This window comes from Gekko japonicus, unplaced genomic scaffold, assembly GCF_001447785.1.
Source record: "Gekko japonicus isolate JY-2015 unplaced genomic scaffold, Gekko_japonicus_V1.1 scaffold251, whole genome shotgun sequence".
Lineage (NCBI taxonomy): Eukaryota > Metazoa > Chordata > Lepidosauria > Squamata > Gekkonidae > Gekko > Gekko japonicus.
The window spans coordinates 254,103-271,435 of NW_015161956.1; the positions used below are offsets into that span (position 1 = coordinate 254,103).

At 43.3% G+C, this 17,333-nt stretch overlaps 1 protein-coding gene across 1 annotated transcript in view; it reads right to left on the reverse strand.

The window, feature by feature from the left end:
* Positions 1-914: 914 nt before the first annotated feature.
* The window catches only part of EXD1 (exonuclease 3'-5' domain containing 1), a 47,677-nt gene continuing 31,258 nt past the window's right edge, over positions 915-17,333 (reverse strand). The window contains exons 7-11 of the mRNA XM_015429503.1: positions 7,900-8,004; positions 7,663-7,743; positions 6,992-7,135; positions 6,208-6,399; positions 915-1,589 (exon numbers count right to left, since the gene is read on the reverse strand). Of these exons, the coding sequence (XP_015284989.1) occupies positions 915-1,589; positions 6,208-6,399; positions 6,992-7,135; positions 7,663-7,743; positions 7,900-8,004 (1,197 nt within the window). The remainder of the gene's footprint in view (positions 1,590-6,207; positions 6,400-6,991; positions 7,136-7,662; positions 7,744-7,899; positions 8,005-17,333) is intronic.

The following is a 17,333-nucleotide window of genomic DNA, read 5'->3' on the forward strand; positions in this document are numbered from 1 at the left end:
TAATTAATGTGATAACTAGACCTGGATCCTACCCCTCCTTAAGAGCAGCATAGGGGGGGGGGTGTACTAAAATAAATGTCAAATATGTCCGTTGGATATATGTACCCACAAATGCCAATTGACTGGCATGGGTCCATTGAAATACAGTACAGAAAAATTGCAGTGAAAATGTAAAACAGTTTTGGAGAAAGCTGCTCTGAACCTGGACTGACAGTTCCTGGAACTGGAATCAGTGCTTTGGTATTGGAATGAAACCCCCAAGGCAGAATGATGCTCCTTCAAACAAGACAAACTAGATTGAACCTAGAATGGTAGACCCTGCAAGTAGGATTCCTGTTTTGGGCTTGGAAGGGCAGCTGCCAAAGGAGAATGACAGCCCCTGGGAACAGAATAACAGCTCACTGAGTGGTGTGAATGTCACTGGGAGAACAAAAAGTGTTTGGATCTAATGAGTTATTTTTACATTACAATTTTTACATTACAATTTTTATCCTCAATATTTTATTGTTACTTATTTCCCAAAGAAGTCTTTAAGTATACTGTCATATTGCAACATATCAGAGAAATTACATTCAAGGACAGGTATAATGTATAGAACATCTTAGAAAATATTTTTTCTATGTGACAAAGAATTTTAATCATTTTAAGCATAAAGCATTGCAACCATTTTAAGAGAATAGTTAGGAAAAATGTCTCAAAAATAATGAAAAGTATGCTTGTTACTAAGATACAATTACCTGCATTTAAAAATAAATGCACTTGTTCAAATCCCAAAGAATATTTTGCTCTTTGATTTTGAAATCTCATTTCAAAGTAATTCTTGTACTCTTCACTAGGAAGTATTTCCAAAGCGTACTTAAGATTTATACTTTTTTTGTAGGCCTTCAGTCTTGTAAGAGACTCCAAATACAGCTTCAAGTTGCTTTTGAAAGGGCGGATTCTAACTCTGCAGTGTTTGACAGAGCTTGGTAAAATGGCTCTACAGAAGGTGAGGGCAATTTTCCCCCTTGAAATGAGACCGGAGAACTATTCATTTTTTGAAATAAAGGGGCAGAAATTGCAGTATTTGTTATGACTTCATCCTTGTCTATTGATTGTTTGATTTCCTCTTTTAAAATCACAGCAGCCTTTCTTTGTAGGTTGAACTTTGGAGACTGTTCCTTTTCCCTTGCCTTAGTCTCTTCTGACACAGATGTACAACATTGCCTCTGGAACTGCTCCCAGCTGACAGAATCCATTGTTTCTATTTCAGAGTTCACATTACTACCCCCAGCCGTGGTGCTATGACTATCCCAGTTATTTGTCTTCCACTCTTCTTTTACAGAGTTGTCCTGATTAACTGGACCCAAGAAATGGACAGGGCTGACACTAAATGTTGTAAGGTATGCAGCCCTATTTGAAGAAATTAAGCCAGTGCTTTCTCTTTCGTTTGCTTCCTTTCTTGCTGTCTTTCTTTCCAGAGTCTCCGCTGGTTTCCTAATGAGGAGGCCTTCTTCATTCTGTTGAAACTTCTGCACTGCTTTTTCCCTTTGTAGCTTGTGAAAATTTGCCAATTGTCGTAGCTCTTGTGGTAGCTCCATGCAAGAGAACTGATTCACACACAAAGAGATTATCAGTAATCAGTAGGCATTTATCATCTACATATGGAACAAAACATGAAGGTTAAAATAGACAGGGGTCTCAATCACAGTAGCTCTGTGGCATTTCCACATTTCAAAAGGAAAGTGTTTTCATGTAAGGTCCTCTAAATGGTGGATTACTCCCTATTTAGTGTCCATTTGCTACTCTGGCTAATAAACTGAAGCAGGGGTAAAGTAAGCTGCAAAAGAAAAGGGAGAAGTATTCTTTCTGGTTTTATTTTATTTTATTGATTATTGTATTTCTACCCTGCCCGAACGGGCTCAGTAATGCATAAAGGATACAAATATAGTGTCCAGGACTGTTGGCAGCCTCGGACTGCACCCTCCCTCCTCCCGTGACAGCAGCAAGGTTCTCCTCGTGGTTGGGCAGCCCCAACCCCCACAATGGGAGCATCAGCCTCCTAATGGGGGCCTGATGGAGCATCACATAGACAGCCGACAATGGGGAGTCTGGCCAACATGGCAAGCGGGAGGCAGCTGGAGACTTCCCCAATGACACAGGGGGGAGCTTGGCCAGCTACCTCACCAAGACCGATGGTGGCAGCAGACCATGCCAGCTGAGAGGATGGCCAGGCCTGGTCAAGCCCCAAGGCCACCAGAGAGGCTGGCATTACCCCAAGGAAATGCCTCAGTCCCTTGAACAACCACCTCTGTGGTATGAACCCAAGCAAGCAAGCAGGCCGGCACAAGTCAGGTGAGGATTTTGCAAGGCTGGAACCAAGCCTTGAGCCAGGATGGTATGGGGAGCCATAGGAGGAAGGATGATTGAAATGAGGCAGATCTTGCTGCTGGCTGGAGACTAGCCAATCAGGATGGGCAGTTGGTCAAGGGGGTGGCAGGATTGGGTCTTGGATTAAAGGGAGGCAAGCAGGGGCATTAAAAGGGAGGCATACCCAACAGGATTGGGGGGGGGAAGAAGAGAAGGAGGAGGAGGATGACGGGGCTGAGAGAGCTCTGACAGAAACTGCTCTTTTTCAAGAACAGCTGTGCCAGAACTATGGCTTGCCCAAGGTCATCCAGCAGGTGCAAGTGGAGGAGTGGGGAAACAAACCCAGTTCTCCCAGATTAGAGTCCATGCACTTAACCACTACACCAAACTGGCTCTACACAAACAAACCACTACACCAAACAGAGACTTCCTGAAGGAAGGAAGGTCCATCACAGGGAAGTGAGAGGCAAGGTGCCATAACCTCCTCTCCTTCCCATTCTTAGGCCTGGGAATGTCCTCCCCAGTTGACAACAGCACAGTGGAGGGCAGTGGTGTGGGGACAGTGAGGGAGAAGCCTTTCACTGATATCTTTAAACCATTGGGCCTGCCAAGCTATCAAAAACTTCACTCATGCTTTCACTTGAAAAGAAAAAAGCCAGAGTGAGGAAAATATATATTATTTTAAAGTAATTATTGCATGGTGCCCATCTGTTCTGCTTCCAAGCAAGGACTCTCATAGACAGGGACAGGCTTCTGTGTTTTCCCTGTTGCTGCTGCTGATACAGCACAATGGCTATGGGGCTTCCGTGTGGCAGTTTTCCAGCAACGGTCAGTCCCACCCCTGCCCCAACCACCAGAGCTTTTCCAGCTATCAACGCTTTTATATCCATATAAGAATCTAACATTCTGTGTTTCAGTTTCGCTGAACGATTAGCTGTCATTATTTTTAAAAGTCTGCAGCCACTTTCATTGCAGAAATATGCCTTTCTCCTTATACCTCTGTAGTGGTGCCAGAGACTTTTTTTTTTTTAATGAAAGCTGCGGATTCAGAGAATCTGATACACCCAGCTCAATTTAAGGTACTGGCTATCACATACAAAGCCCTTCATGGTCTTGGTCCTTCTTATGTGTAGGATTGCTTCTCCCCTTATGCTCCATCACAACAGCTTTGCTCATGTCAGCAGGGACTACTGCAGCTGCCAACCTACAAATGAGCAAAATCACAACTGCCCATACACGTGCTTTCTCCATTGTGGCTCCTGGCTTGTGGAATGGCCTGCCTGAGGTCAGGAAGGCTCCCATGCTCCTGGCAGTCTGCAAACTATGCAAAATGGAACTATCCGAGATGGATTTTTTGCACTGCACTAATGATTAATTGGATAAAGCTTATACCTGGCATTAAACTTTGTTGGTCTTAATAGTGCCCCTGGACTCAAACTTTGCTTTATTTGGATAATGATTAAGGACTGTGGTCTATACTGCTGTTTATAGCTTACTGTAAATGGGATCCTATTATATAATTTTTGTACCAGTTAATGTGTCATGTTAATACTTATTCTAGGCTTCAGTTCTTTCTCGTTGGTTCTAGACTTCTACAATTGTTATGCATCGTTTATTGAATGTCCTGCTTTGTTGAGTATGCTGACTACTATGTGTAATCTACCAAGTCCCTGTGAGAAAGGCGGACTATAAATAACACAGATAAATAACAATAAACACATTGTTAGAATGTAGTACTAAGAATATTCAATTGCTGATTTTAAAAAAAGCAACACTCTGGGGTTTTTTGGGGGGTGAATATCTACATGACACCATGGTCTAATACTGTTTCAGTTGTCTTTTGTCCATTTTTGGTCCTCTCCACCATTGGTCTTCTCCTTCCCAAAGCTGCTTTGTTCTCTCTCTCTCTCTTTTTGAAAGAATGCAGTCTAAGCATATTATCAGGCAGTCTGGATGGGAAGGTGAACATTATCCAAGGTTCCACCCACATCAGCACCATTTTCCTTCTCTGTACCTCATAGCTGCCATTTCCCCCACTGTAGCACTGAAAGGCTTTTCTAAAAATGACAACTGATATAAAGCCACAACATTATAGATTATTATAATCATAGTAACGTTTTACCCCCTGTATTGTAAGCCCTGGTATGTAACACCTGTAATGGCACCTCTCTGTAATGCTCTAAAATGACCAGTATTCTGCTGCCTCCTTGACCTCTTTAGTGTTTCCTAATGATTTCTGCTGCCACCAAAGGCTCTCTTCCCTTAGACTTCTTAGTTTAACCCAAAGAACAGAACGGCTTAGTTACATTTGGTAGAATGACAGAACAGTCAGCTTGTGGGGGTAGCTGTGAGGTGAAAGGGGATCCTTTATTCTAAATAGAGCAGCTGTTTTTACTTAAAACAGAAATATAGTTTATTGAGTACACAAACTTAATAGTTTCAGTTTGGTTCAAAAGCATAATGGTTTCCTTTATACTACTAACTTCTTGGTTGCCAGATAGATGTAGATCACTGGAAGTCTTTGTGTGTGTGTTTTAAATGACAACTAATATATTGTTATAGACGTTACTTTACCATGATCTACAGCTATGATCTGCTAACTCTTCTAAATTCTCATTTTAGAAACAGAATGTTGCTAACCCTTTTCATTATGGAAATATAAAGGGAAATATGCAAGCTTTATATCTCTGCTGTGAAAAAAGCTGGAGGCTGACTTTAAAAAATAGAGGCTAGGAATTCAAAGGCACTACTCGATCGTGGCAGTAGATTGTTATAGCATTATATCTAACCAGCTACTGCCATGGGGAGCTGAGGTGAGAAAAGTAGTGGGGGGAAACTGCTAAGTAGATGGCTCCATTGCTGCTGGAGCCATCTCCTCTGCATTCACAGCAACAGCAAGAGCTGCATGGAGAATTGTTACAACACAGAAGCAGTGAATCCTGGTTATATAAAATACCACACTGAGAGCTGCTTCAAAGTTTAAATCGCAACCCCTCATATTTCGACATAGAGCGAATCCCATCTTTTCTGTAATGTTTCAAGATATATGAATGCTCTTCATACAGCACTCTGCCGGTTCCAGGGACAACTGTTAGCTCATGTTCTCTCAAAGTTTATTGTATTGTTCTGACATAAAAATGCCTATTCAACATTAGAAAACAGTCAATACAAAGCAGAAACACAAGGCATTCATTTTTGGTGGAAGATATAAAGTAGATCTGAATGCACTGGGACAACTATTTTCTCTGTACCAAAATCCTTAACATGAAGTCCCCAAAATAAGTAGGGGACTAGTGGCACCTTGAAGACTAACAAAATAATATTCCAACTGCAGCTTTCATGGAGTAGAGCTAGTGTTGCGAACCTCCAGGTGGCACCTGGGGATCTCCTGCTATTACAGTTGATCTCCAGACAATCAAGATCAGTTCCCCTGGAGAAAATGACTGCATTGGAGAGTGGACTCTGTGGCATTATAGCCTGCTGAGGTCCCTCCCCAGGCTCCACCCCCAAAATCTCCAGGTATTTCCCAACCCAGAGCTGGCAGCCCTAACTAGAGCCCATCTTCAGAGCCCATCTTCAGAGCATCTTCAGGCTTTAGTCCCCCCCCCCCCCAAAAAAAATAATAATAATCCTATGCTAGAATAACATTTTGTTAGTCTTTAAGGACTCCTGTTTCTTTTTAAAACAGACTAACAAGGCTACCCCTCTGGAATGAGGAGAGGGGGCCCTCCAACCATTTAATGGCATGCTCAACAGAAATATTTTAGATGTACGTGTTTGAATTATGAATCCATATCGTTACTGGATCTGAATTAAAATGAAAAGACTGGCAGAAATAAGACATAAAATGATCCCTACCTCTGTGCTCCCCAGTGGGTCTGCAGACCCTTCTCGAAATGCATTTAGGTATCCATCAACCAAAGCTGTTAGATCAGACATAATTTCATCCAGGAGCATCATACGAAGAGGGAGAAGGTAAAATGTTTCCAGAGCCAACACATTCAGCAATGCAGGTGGAAGGGGTCTCACAAACCACACCTCAGGGTTTCTCTGTATGCCCCGAATGTATAATGACAAATGTATAATTTAAAGAGTAACAAGAATTGGTAAAAACATTATTCTAAAACTGGATGCGATTTCTGATTAAACATCATGCCTAAAAGGATTGGTCTACTAAATAAGGACATCCCCAGTTAAATCTTGCCTCTACCATCAGTTTCCTGCATGGCTTCCCATAAGTCTCAGTGCCCCCCCCCCCTGAGTATGGTAATAATGACCTACTATACAGGGTTTTTATATTTCAAGTCCTCACATACTAAATTGATATAAACATCTTCAGAAAAATGACTACCTGGACAAAAGATGACTACAGATACTCTGCTTGGATGGTAACCCCAAAAGTCTTTCATGTTAATGTTATGTCTTTGTTTGTAGTACCTAGGCCAGTACTAAACAAAAGATAATGAATATAAAAGCACTGTCTTTTCTTGGCTATGCTCCACTCATTGAAGTTTCCACTGTTAAAGGAGACTGTAAAGGCACTCTAACAATCTGATAAATCACAACAGATACAGTTCCAAGGGGCCACAATCAGATTAAATTTGCTTCAAAAGGAAAGGATCATCCCAGCAGACTCACTTACCTCAACTGCATGCTGCCTTCGTACCATGAAAGAGACTTGTTTGTAGGGCAATCCCAGGTGTTGCATCAAGCATTCTTGTAGAGTGCAAATACAGTTTGGAAGGAAACCACCTGTTTCCATTGAAAAGTACAAGACATCAGCAACCTATGGGAAGGGAAGCAAAAGTAAGTACATTGTGGCCAGAAGCACACATGGTGCTACAGTGCATGGAGGATTACTGTGCTGTCACCAAGCCAAAATTTTGTGCCATTCAATCAGATATCACTTTTAATTATTTGTATATATCTTCTACATGTTTATTAAAGCTAGTAAGCTGAGTGTTTTGCAGAAATTGAAATGTTTGTTATAAAACCAATGATGTAATGGGAGTAATGGTGGGACATAAGCAGCAGAATGTTATCAGAAATATTCTGGTCAGGTTCCATCAACAAGCACAAGGACATCTGCAGTGCAAAACATAGGATGTTTCTGGTTTCTACCGGTATGTTGTTAGCCCTCATGCCTGTTTCCAAAACCATGAGGGCTAAAACTGAAGTAGGTTTCTCATGAAACTGAGTTCATATGGGTATTCAGATTCTGTGGAAAGTTGCATGCATTAAAAAATCAATGTCCTTCAAGATAAAGCATTCCTTTACAAAACAGCTCGATCTGGAAGCTACCCAGCAAACTACCTGTGTATCAAAGACATTGGACAGCATAATTCCATACTGATGAGAAAGGCAATCAGAAAGCCACCGGCAGTCATGGATAACCTAAGTAACAGCAGGGAAAAACAACCTGAATTTTAGTTGAACAGGAATGGGGATAAATGTATAAACATACACAGACATGTTTTTGTTGCTATATTCAGACTACCCCACATTTTCCCTGTATGTGCTATCAAATATTCTCATAAGCCAAATACATACTTTCAAAATGTTCCTATCTTCCAGTATCATTTGGAGGCCATTCTTAAACACTCGAGCTCCCAGAAGGAAAATATCAAATAAGAAAACATGGCTCCTTGTTGCTACCTATGGCAAATATGTATGCAAAAAAGAATAAAAAATTAACAAGTCTGCTATTACCCAAATATAAACACTACAATATTTTTGAAATACTTTACCTTAATAATTGCTACCCTGATTCAAAACACCAGTGAGGCCAGCAGGGCTTACCTCCTAGTACTGCTTCCAAGTACTACCCACTTGGATCTATTTTCAAGTACTGTATTTAGGATCAGACTGTGAAGCTCAACATTTCCTAAATATTTGTACACAAAACATCTCATTTCGAACAAGAAGAATGCAAAAAAAAACCAACACCCACACACAACCCCTCCCCCCGAGAGATTATCAAATAAAGAGCAGTGTGTGCCAGTGGAGGGATGGTCTGTACTTTTCCATGCTCTGATACAATTCTTGTTGATGGAAGAATTATGATACCAAATTGGCTGATCATATACATCTGGTAGGTGGACATATGTAGGACAAGCCCCAGAGACAGGGCAAACCTGTCTCAGTACCCTTCCACTCATTAATATTTCAAAACTAGATGCTGCATATGTGGTGTGTGAATAGTCTTCCCTTCTCCCTCTGAGAGGAGGACATCTTGATGGGTGTTTCCCACCCTATCTGTAGGGAGGCAGGAACCAATCTTCAACCTCTTGGTGGGGAACGCCCATCTCTTCAGTTCTGTTCCTGCCTCAGTAGGGAGAGCAGGAAAAAGTTAGGCCTGTGCCTAATTTTTCTGTTTTTTCTGCTAAATAGCCTTTTCTCAACTTTAGTACTTATTCCTTCCCTTCCTCTTTATTTTCCCCTCTCCTGTGCCCGCCTGAGCTCATTCCTTCCACATCTGACTCCCCTCCCCTTTTCCTTCTCGTCACTCCGGCTGGAGAGAGAACAAGAATGGCTGCGCATGAATGCTCCGACGATTTCCTCTCTGAGGGAGAGAAAGAAGCCTCCTTTGCCGCAGCGGACACGATTACCGCCTGAACAAAGACGGGCACGGCGAAATCTGTGGGCATCTCCTTCCACGTTTTGTTAAGCACTACAAAATAAACTTGTACGACTCAGCAGACGCAGCCTTTGGGCGAAGAGTTCTGCAACACGTTCTGACCAACCATGACGATGACCCACCCAACAGATGAGGACACTGCTATGGGAGGTCCCATCAAGATGTCCTCCTCTCAGAGGGAGAATGACCATTGGTACTTACCGTGAGGGGTCCTTCTCCTCTGAGGGCTGGAGGACATCTTGTGGGTGATTCCCATCCATCATCCAGGGAGGCAGGAACTTCAAAAAACTTCCTGTTTCCTGTGGTGGGAGTCACCCTTAGCTCAGTTTGGGTGCTCCTAGAGAATTAACCTCAAAATCTGTTAACTATAAAAAACTTAACCACATGCTAAAGAACAGGAAGAAGTTGTAACTCACTTCTCTCTACAAGTAAAAGGTTTTAACAATAGTATAGAAACAAAAAACAAGGTAACTCAAGGAATGAAGGCAAGGATACTCACGCATGATGACAACCCGGGAGGGCTAAGATGTACTCCAACCCTCAGAGGAGAAGGACCCCTCACGGTAAGTACCAATGGTCGTTCTCCCTCTGAGGTGGAGGCCATCTTGTGGGACCTCCCTGAGCAGTGTCCCTAATTTTTGGGTGGGTGGTCGTCATCATGTGAAAGTACAGACTGCAGTACTCTCCTTCCAAAGGCCGCATCTGCCGAATCATACACGTTAATTTTATAGTGTCTGATGAAAGTCAACACAGATGACCACGTTGCAGCCTTGCAGATTTCTTCTAGTGATGCTCTATTATGTAGCGCCGCATTAGTGGCCGCACTGCGCAGAGAATGCGCCATGATACCTTCAGGGATCTGTTGCTTAGAGCTTTTATATGCCTCTGCGATACAAGCTTTAACAGTTGAGCTCAACGTAGAATTGGACATTTTTCTTCCCGTATGTGGAGGAGAAATATTAATAAATAGTGCCTCAGTTTTCCTAATGGAAGACGTTCTGTGTATGTAGCATTTAAGTGCCCTGCGAACATCTAGAGTATGCCAAAGCCTTTCTTTGGGGTGTGCCGGATTCGGACAAAAAGATGGCAGATAGATTTCTTGAGAGTTGTGGAAATTAGTATTAATTTTGGTACGGAAAGTGGGATCAGTCCTAAGGACGACTTTGTCCTTATGGAATATACAAAGATCCGACCTAATTGAAAGAGCACCAAGCTCGGAAACTCGTCTAGCCGAGGTGATTGACACCAAGAATAGCACTTTCATTCTTAAAATTTTTAGAGATATTTCCTTTAAAGGCTCAAATGGACTTCTAGTTAATGCATTGAGTACCGTATTCAGTTTCCAAGTTGGGAATCTATGCTGGGTTAGAGGTGACTTAAAAGAAGCTCCTTTTAGGAAATGTCGAATATGGGGATGCTGAGAAACCGGTAAATCCCTGTAGTGAGGTAAAACTGTGGACAGTGCTACAATCTGTCTCTTGAGTGTTGCCACCCGAAGCCCAGTGTCTACGCTGTCTTGGAGAAATTCTAGAATGGAACTTATGTTGGGGCGTAAAGGATCCACTTTCTTTCTTCTCGACCACCGCACAAACACTTTCCAAGTATAGTTGTAAATCCTCACCGTAGAAGGTTTACGTGATGTTAGAATAGTCTCTATTACCTTCTGATTATATCCAAGTTTTCTTAGCCGGTTCCTTTCAATTTCCACGCGGCTAGTTTGAACCATTCCGGACTCGGGTGCCAAAAGGGCCCTTGAATCAGCATGTCCGGAGAGATTGGTAACACTAGAGGAGGGGTTGTCGCCATCTCCTGCAAGAAAGTGAACCATGGACGTCTCGGCCAATATGGAGCTATTTCAATGACTTCGGCTTTTAATATGCTTACTCTTCGCAGAAACCAAGGTAATATCGGTAATGGTGGAAAGGCGTATAAAAGACCCTTGGGCCACTGGGCCGTTAGGGCGTCCGTATCTTCTGCTTGATGATGAAAGAATCTTGTGAAGAACCTTGTTAGTTGGGCATTGCTGGCTGTTGCAAACAGGTCCACTATGGGATTGCCCATATTGTGTGTTATGATCTGGAATATTTTCTTGTTGATTGACCATTCGCCTTCCTGAATTGTTTGACGGCTCAACCAGTCTGCTTGTAGATTTATTGCTCCTTGTACATGTTCTGCTTGCATGGACGCTAAGTTTGATTCTGCCCAGGTCAGTATCTTTACTGCTTCTCTGTGTAGCATTGGAGATCTGGATCCTCCTTGTTTGTTCAACTAGGCCTTCGCAGAGATGTTGTCCGTGCGAATAAGAACATGAGTCCCTCTGATCTGAGATGAGAAGCATAGAAGAGCGAGTCTTATTGCACGGAGCTCCAGTAGATTGATTGGAAGAGTCTGCTCCAGCTTTGACCATTTTCCCTATGCAGGTTGGTTCTGGATCGTGGCTCCCCATCCTGTTAAGCTTGCATCTGTGAACATCTGATTCCGCTCTTGAATCCAAAATGATTTCCCTCTGGAGAGACTGGATTCTTTTTTCCACCAATGCAGACTCAGCTTCACTTGAATCGGGACCTTCAGGGAAATGTCCATCTTCCAAGTTATCGAGGTTTGATATGGTCTTAGAAACAACTGAAGTTGTCTTGAGTGGAATCTTCCCCATTGAAGGGTATCGAACGATGCCACCATCATTCCCATTAACTTGGTTAGAATGCATAAGGACGATGTTCTTGCCTTGATGATCTGATTTTATCTTTTGGATCTTCTCCATGGGTAAATACAGGGATGTTGTTTTGGTGTTTATAATGACTCCCAAGTGATTCAGAGTCTGAGATGGAGTCAGGGAACTTTTGTTCATATTCACTAGAAAACCAAGTGATTCAGAGTCTGAGATGGAGTCAGGGAACTTTTGTTCATATTCACTAGAAAACCAAAGTGTTGTAGACATTGAAGTGTCCTTTGTGTGTCTAATACTGACCTTTTCCACGTCTTCGATCTGATCAACAGGTCGTCTAGATATGGATGAATGTGTATTCCCATTTTTCGGAGGACTACAATGGGATGGATCAATATCTTTGTGAATACCTTGGGAGCTGACGCAAGTCCAAAGGGAAGAGCTCGGAACTGGAAGTGATGGTCTCCCAGACAGAAACGCAAGAACCTCCTGTGCGAGGGAAAGATTGGAATATGTAAATAAGAACATAAGAGATGCCAATGTTGGATCAGGCCAAAGGCCCATCCAGTCCAACACTCTGTGTTACACAGTGGCCAGAAATACCAGTGCCATCAGGAGGTCCACCAGTGGGGCCAGGACATTAGAAGCCCTCCCACTGTTGACCCCCCCCCCAAGCACCAAGAAGACAGAGCATCACTTGCCCCAGAGCCCCTATCTATACCTTGTGGCTAATAGCCACTGATGGACCTCTGCTCCATATGCTTATCTAATTCCCTTTTGAAGCCGTCCATGCTTGTAGCCGCCACCACTTCCTGTGGCAGTGAATTCCGTGTGTTAATCACTCTTTGGGTGAAGAAGTACTTCCTTTTATCCGTTCTAACCCGACCGCTCAGCAGTTTCATGGAGTGCCCACGAGTTCTTGTATTGTGAGAAAGGGAGAAAAGCTTCTGTTAGGTCTAGTGAGACTAGAAATTCCTGTAGTTGGAGCGATTCTGCAATTGACCTCATTGTTTCCATGCGAAAGTGCTTGGGGACGATAAATTTGTTTACGAATTTTAGGTCTAAAATTGCCCTCCAATCTCCTGACTTCTTGGGGACTGTAAAGAATATTGAATAAATGCCCCGTCCCTGTTGTTGAAGAGGGACTGGCTCTATGGCTTTGATGTTTAATAAATGTGTTACTGCAGATCAAGTCCTGTTTCTTTTTGTACTGTTTTTGGACACGGAAGAAACAATAAACTCTGGAGGGGGAATTTTCTTGAATTCTAATTTGTAACCTTCGGTTATTACGCCTAATGTCCAGGGGTCTGGTCGTGATTCGATCCAAGCCTCTTTGAATTGAGCGAGACGGCCCCCTACTGGTGACTGAGGATAGTCACGCTCTTGGGGTTTGGGGGTTTTTGTCCCCTTTGTCTTGCCTAAGGAAGTTTGGCCTTGAGAATCTATTGTTGCTTGATCCTCTACGAAAGGATTGTCTGTTGTTGTAGTTGTTATTGTAGTTGCCACCCCATGGTGCCCTTCTGTTCTCCTGGCGAAATCTTGGGAGTGTGTGTTGAGAACAAAAGGAAAAAGATGTAGAAGGTTTTTCTCCTAATCTTACAAATTTGGGGAGCGCTTTCTTTTTGTCTCTGGTTTCTACCAGTATTTTCTCTAGTGGTTCCTCAAAAAGCTTATCACCCTGAAAAGGGTAAGCTATAACTATTGCCTTAGACTGGTAGTCCGCTGGCCAAGACCTCAGCCATACTAGGCGCCGTACTGCCATTGCAGCTGCCATGGCTTTGGATGAGAAGACCATAGAGTCTAGAGTAGCGTCAGCCGTGTATGAGATGGCTTTTAAAATCCTGGTGGCCCCTTCCATTAATCTTGGATTGTTCCCTGGTAACATCTGTATTAATTTTCTCATCCATACTATGGCCACCCTTGACACTGTAGAGGCCGCTGAGGAAGACTTAATTGCCATTGCATTCGCCTCATGAGTTTTCTTAAGGGCAGACTCTGCTCTTTTGTCCAGATTATTGCGCAGATTGCCATGGCCTTCCTCGGAGACTAAGCCAGAGGATTGTAATGCTGCCACAGGTGCATCCACTGATGGTATCTGCAGGATGCTAGAAGCTAGGGAGGTAGTGGGGTATAGCTTTTTGATGGAAGGTGGGCATGATTTATTAGACATAGGTCTTTGCCACTCAGTTTTAAGTTTTCTTACATAGAAGTCAGGAAAAGGAAAGGCCTGTTCTGAATAGTCTACTGGGGGAAAAAACTCATCTGTCATTTCATCTCCCTCCTCTCCAGATTTACTTTCCCCTTTGTTAGTCAGAGTTTGGATGTTTTGAATGTGCAATGCTGACAACGTTTTTGATAAAAGATATGGGAGATCCTCTCCCTTAAAGAAACAGTGGGACTGCTCTGAAGCACTAGGCTTCCTTTCTTTTTCCTCTTCATTATCTGAGGAAAACTCTCCTTCAACCTCCCCACTGGAAACTTGGGACAAACAGTCCTCTTCCGGGGGCTCTTGCATTAGGGCTTGTGAGGTATGGCCTTTTTTGGCTATTTTAGTGGGCCAGGAAGGTATACGTTTGCGCTTATCTGGGTCAAAAAATTCTGAAGGAGATGGAGATCTGGGTCTCTTATCCCCTCCCCTTGAGTGGGCTAGCTCCTCCCTTATGGCTTTTCTTAAAAATGCCATAGCGTCCTCGGACAGGGTAGGGGGACCACGGTCATATATGTCACCGGTTTGTGAATCCTCGTCTCCGTCTTCTTCTCCTTCGTCCGCCTCGACATCTTTTTGGCTCATTGCGACAGCGGAGCTGTAACAATGCCCATGTGCGTTAGCGGGCGTGGTCAATGGGGATAGGCATTTTGAACAGCCCCCCGGTTCGGAAGCATGCAAATCAATCTGCTTCAAAATGGCCACCGCGGGCGGCGCAGCCTTCTTTGCCGATTTCTTTTTGGCGCGGCTTTTCTCCGGCGCCTCCCGATCGTGGTGCGATGGCGCAATCTGTTTCCTCTGAGCCACGGAAACCGCGTGCTCCTTCCCAGCGGAATCATTGTCGGGAATAGAAAGGAATCCGTCCGCTGCAATGTTTCGGTCCATAGCTCTCAAGCGGACCTTAGAATGCAGCGTTATGTAAGGAGCTGCAGCTGCAAAAGACCTCCTATGGCCAAAAGGCAAGAAAAGGAGGGGGGAAGGAGGAGTAAAGTGAAGCTGTACAATAAAGGGGTTCTTTTTTTTCTTTTTCTGTTTTTGTTTGAATAGCAGAGGGGAAAAAGAAGGAAAAACCTAGTAAGGAAGGAAGGAGTTAGAGAGAAAAGGGTATTTTGAAAAGCTGATGAAAGGATAGGCAAAGCCTAGCTAGCTGCTCTCCCTCTAGAGGCAGGAAAAGAACTGAGCTAAGGGTGACTCCCACCCCAGGAAACAGGAAGTTTTTTGAAGTTCCTGCCTCCCTGGATGATGGATGGGAATCACCCACAAGATGGCCTCCACCTCAGAGGGAGAATGGACCAGTGGATACTTACCATGAGGGATCCTTCTCCTCTGAGATAAGGAGGACCTCTTCACCCTCCCACATCATTGTCAGCCTTTAATTCTGCTGCTCCTTACCTAGTGTTTTTTCATACCTCTTTGCTTCCTTCCTGTCTTTGATGCTATACTGTTTATTCCTCAGTAGTTAGCCGGTTATGGCTCTGTTGTTATGGTTCAATGTTATTATTGTTATTAGTGTTATTACTGCTTCTGTGAGTTCCAGAACTGAGGAGATGGGCGTTCCCCACCAAGAGGACAGGAAGTTGAAGATTATTGGTTCCTGCCCCCCTACAGATAGGGTGGGAAACACCCATCAAGATGGCCTCCTTATCTCAGAGGAGAAGGACCCCTCATGGTAAGTATCCACTGGTCCATTTTAAAAAAATGAAAAGCAGCCATGTCATGACAGGGTGTTAAACCAAGCAGAAAAATGACAGAAGGAAGAGCTGTTTAACTTTCTGTTTTCCCACCATTTGTCTGCTCAAAATAGCCATCCCTATGTTACTTTTCTTCACACAGGGCAAAGATAGGGACTCATATAACGGCTGGTAAAGCAGCTGTGTAGTTCAGCGCATAATAATGTGTCTTCCATTCCTAACTTCCCCTGGCAGCAGAGCAAGACACAAAATGTAAGACACAAATGGAGAACAAGCGATTAACAGAAAAGTACCATGCCACAGCCAAAAACATGGTAGCAGCCACACCATTATGGGATTGTTGTACATACACCACTCAGCTATTTCAGTAGAATTTAACTGTCACTGCAGAGGTCAATTGGGTACTTCACCTTAACTGTCACTCTCTGTAGCTTCACTAATGCATTATTTGTAAGTTTCATATCTGATTGAGGCAAATCTAATTCAGAACTACTTAAACCACCTTTTTTTAACAAACGAAGTTTCTTTCCAATGAGTATACGAGCAAGGGCGACTTATGGTTCCACCTTCTTCACTATACTGTGCTTGTGACTTCTTCTCCAGAAGAAAGTTTTTGAGAAATAGAAACAATAATCTATTCCTTTTTTTGTTCTTCATTGAGATGAAAGCTTCCACTAACTTCCACTGCTTCTTGTGAACAAAACTAGAAAGTTTAGAGCAGGAGCCCCTCGTGTGGTGCCTGTGGGTGCCACCCTGGTGCCCCCGCCAAGTGTTTTTAGAAAGTGGGTGGGGCCAGATGGGGCTTTTGCCCAACAGGGCTTCCAATCAGGAATCTGATTCACTGTGCAATTTAAAAACAAAACATGGCTTTGGCAACAGTTGCTACCACAGCACAAAGATCCTCATTGCGTGACTGAACGTAAGTTGTGGTTAAGCAAAAAAAAAAAAAAAATCAATTAAACAATGTGTTCAATTTAAAAGGCATCCTGTTAAACAGGGCTCCTGCCTGAAATATTTACTGTTAAGTGTATAACCTCAGCCACCAAGATTCTGTTGTGGCACCGACCACTCTGTCAGAATTCCCAAGGTGCCTACAGGCTCAAAAAGGTTGGGGAGCCTGGCTTAGAACAAAGCTGAATAATAGCTGGGTATTAAGATATCCCTCCCTTTTCTCTGCTGCCTGTCAAATAATGCTTTGGTTTGAAAGTTTTTCTTTTGCATTGTACTCAGCAATGCCCATCATTATGGTGGTTATATTGGAGTTATTCTTGGCTATTTCCACATCTGTTTCAAGAGCCGTAGATAATTCATCTTCTGATAAATATTGTCCTCTGTGTTGAGGATCCAGAAACTTTGTTGCCAAATCATAGAATCAGAGAGTTGGAAGGGGTCATACAGGCCATCTAGTCCAACCCCCTGCTCAGTGCAGGATCAGCCTAGAGCAGTGATGGAGAACCTTTTAGAGACTGAGTGCCCAAACTGCGACCCAAAACCCACTTATTTATCGCAAAGTGCCAACACGGCAATTTAACCTGAATACTGAGGTGTTACTTTAGAAAAAACAACTCATACATTAACTTAAGATGATCCAAACATAGTAAGGAAAGCAATCCCAAATGCTTTAGAACATAAGAACATAAGAGACGCCAATGTTGGATCAGGCCAAAGGCCCATCCAGTCCAACACTCTGTGTCTCACACAGTGGCCAAAAATACCAGGTGCCATCAGGAGGTCCAGCAGTGGGGCCAGGACATTAGAAGCCCTCCCACTGTTGACCCCCCCCCC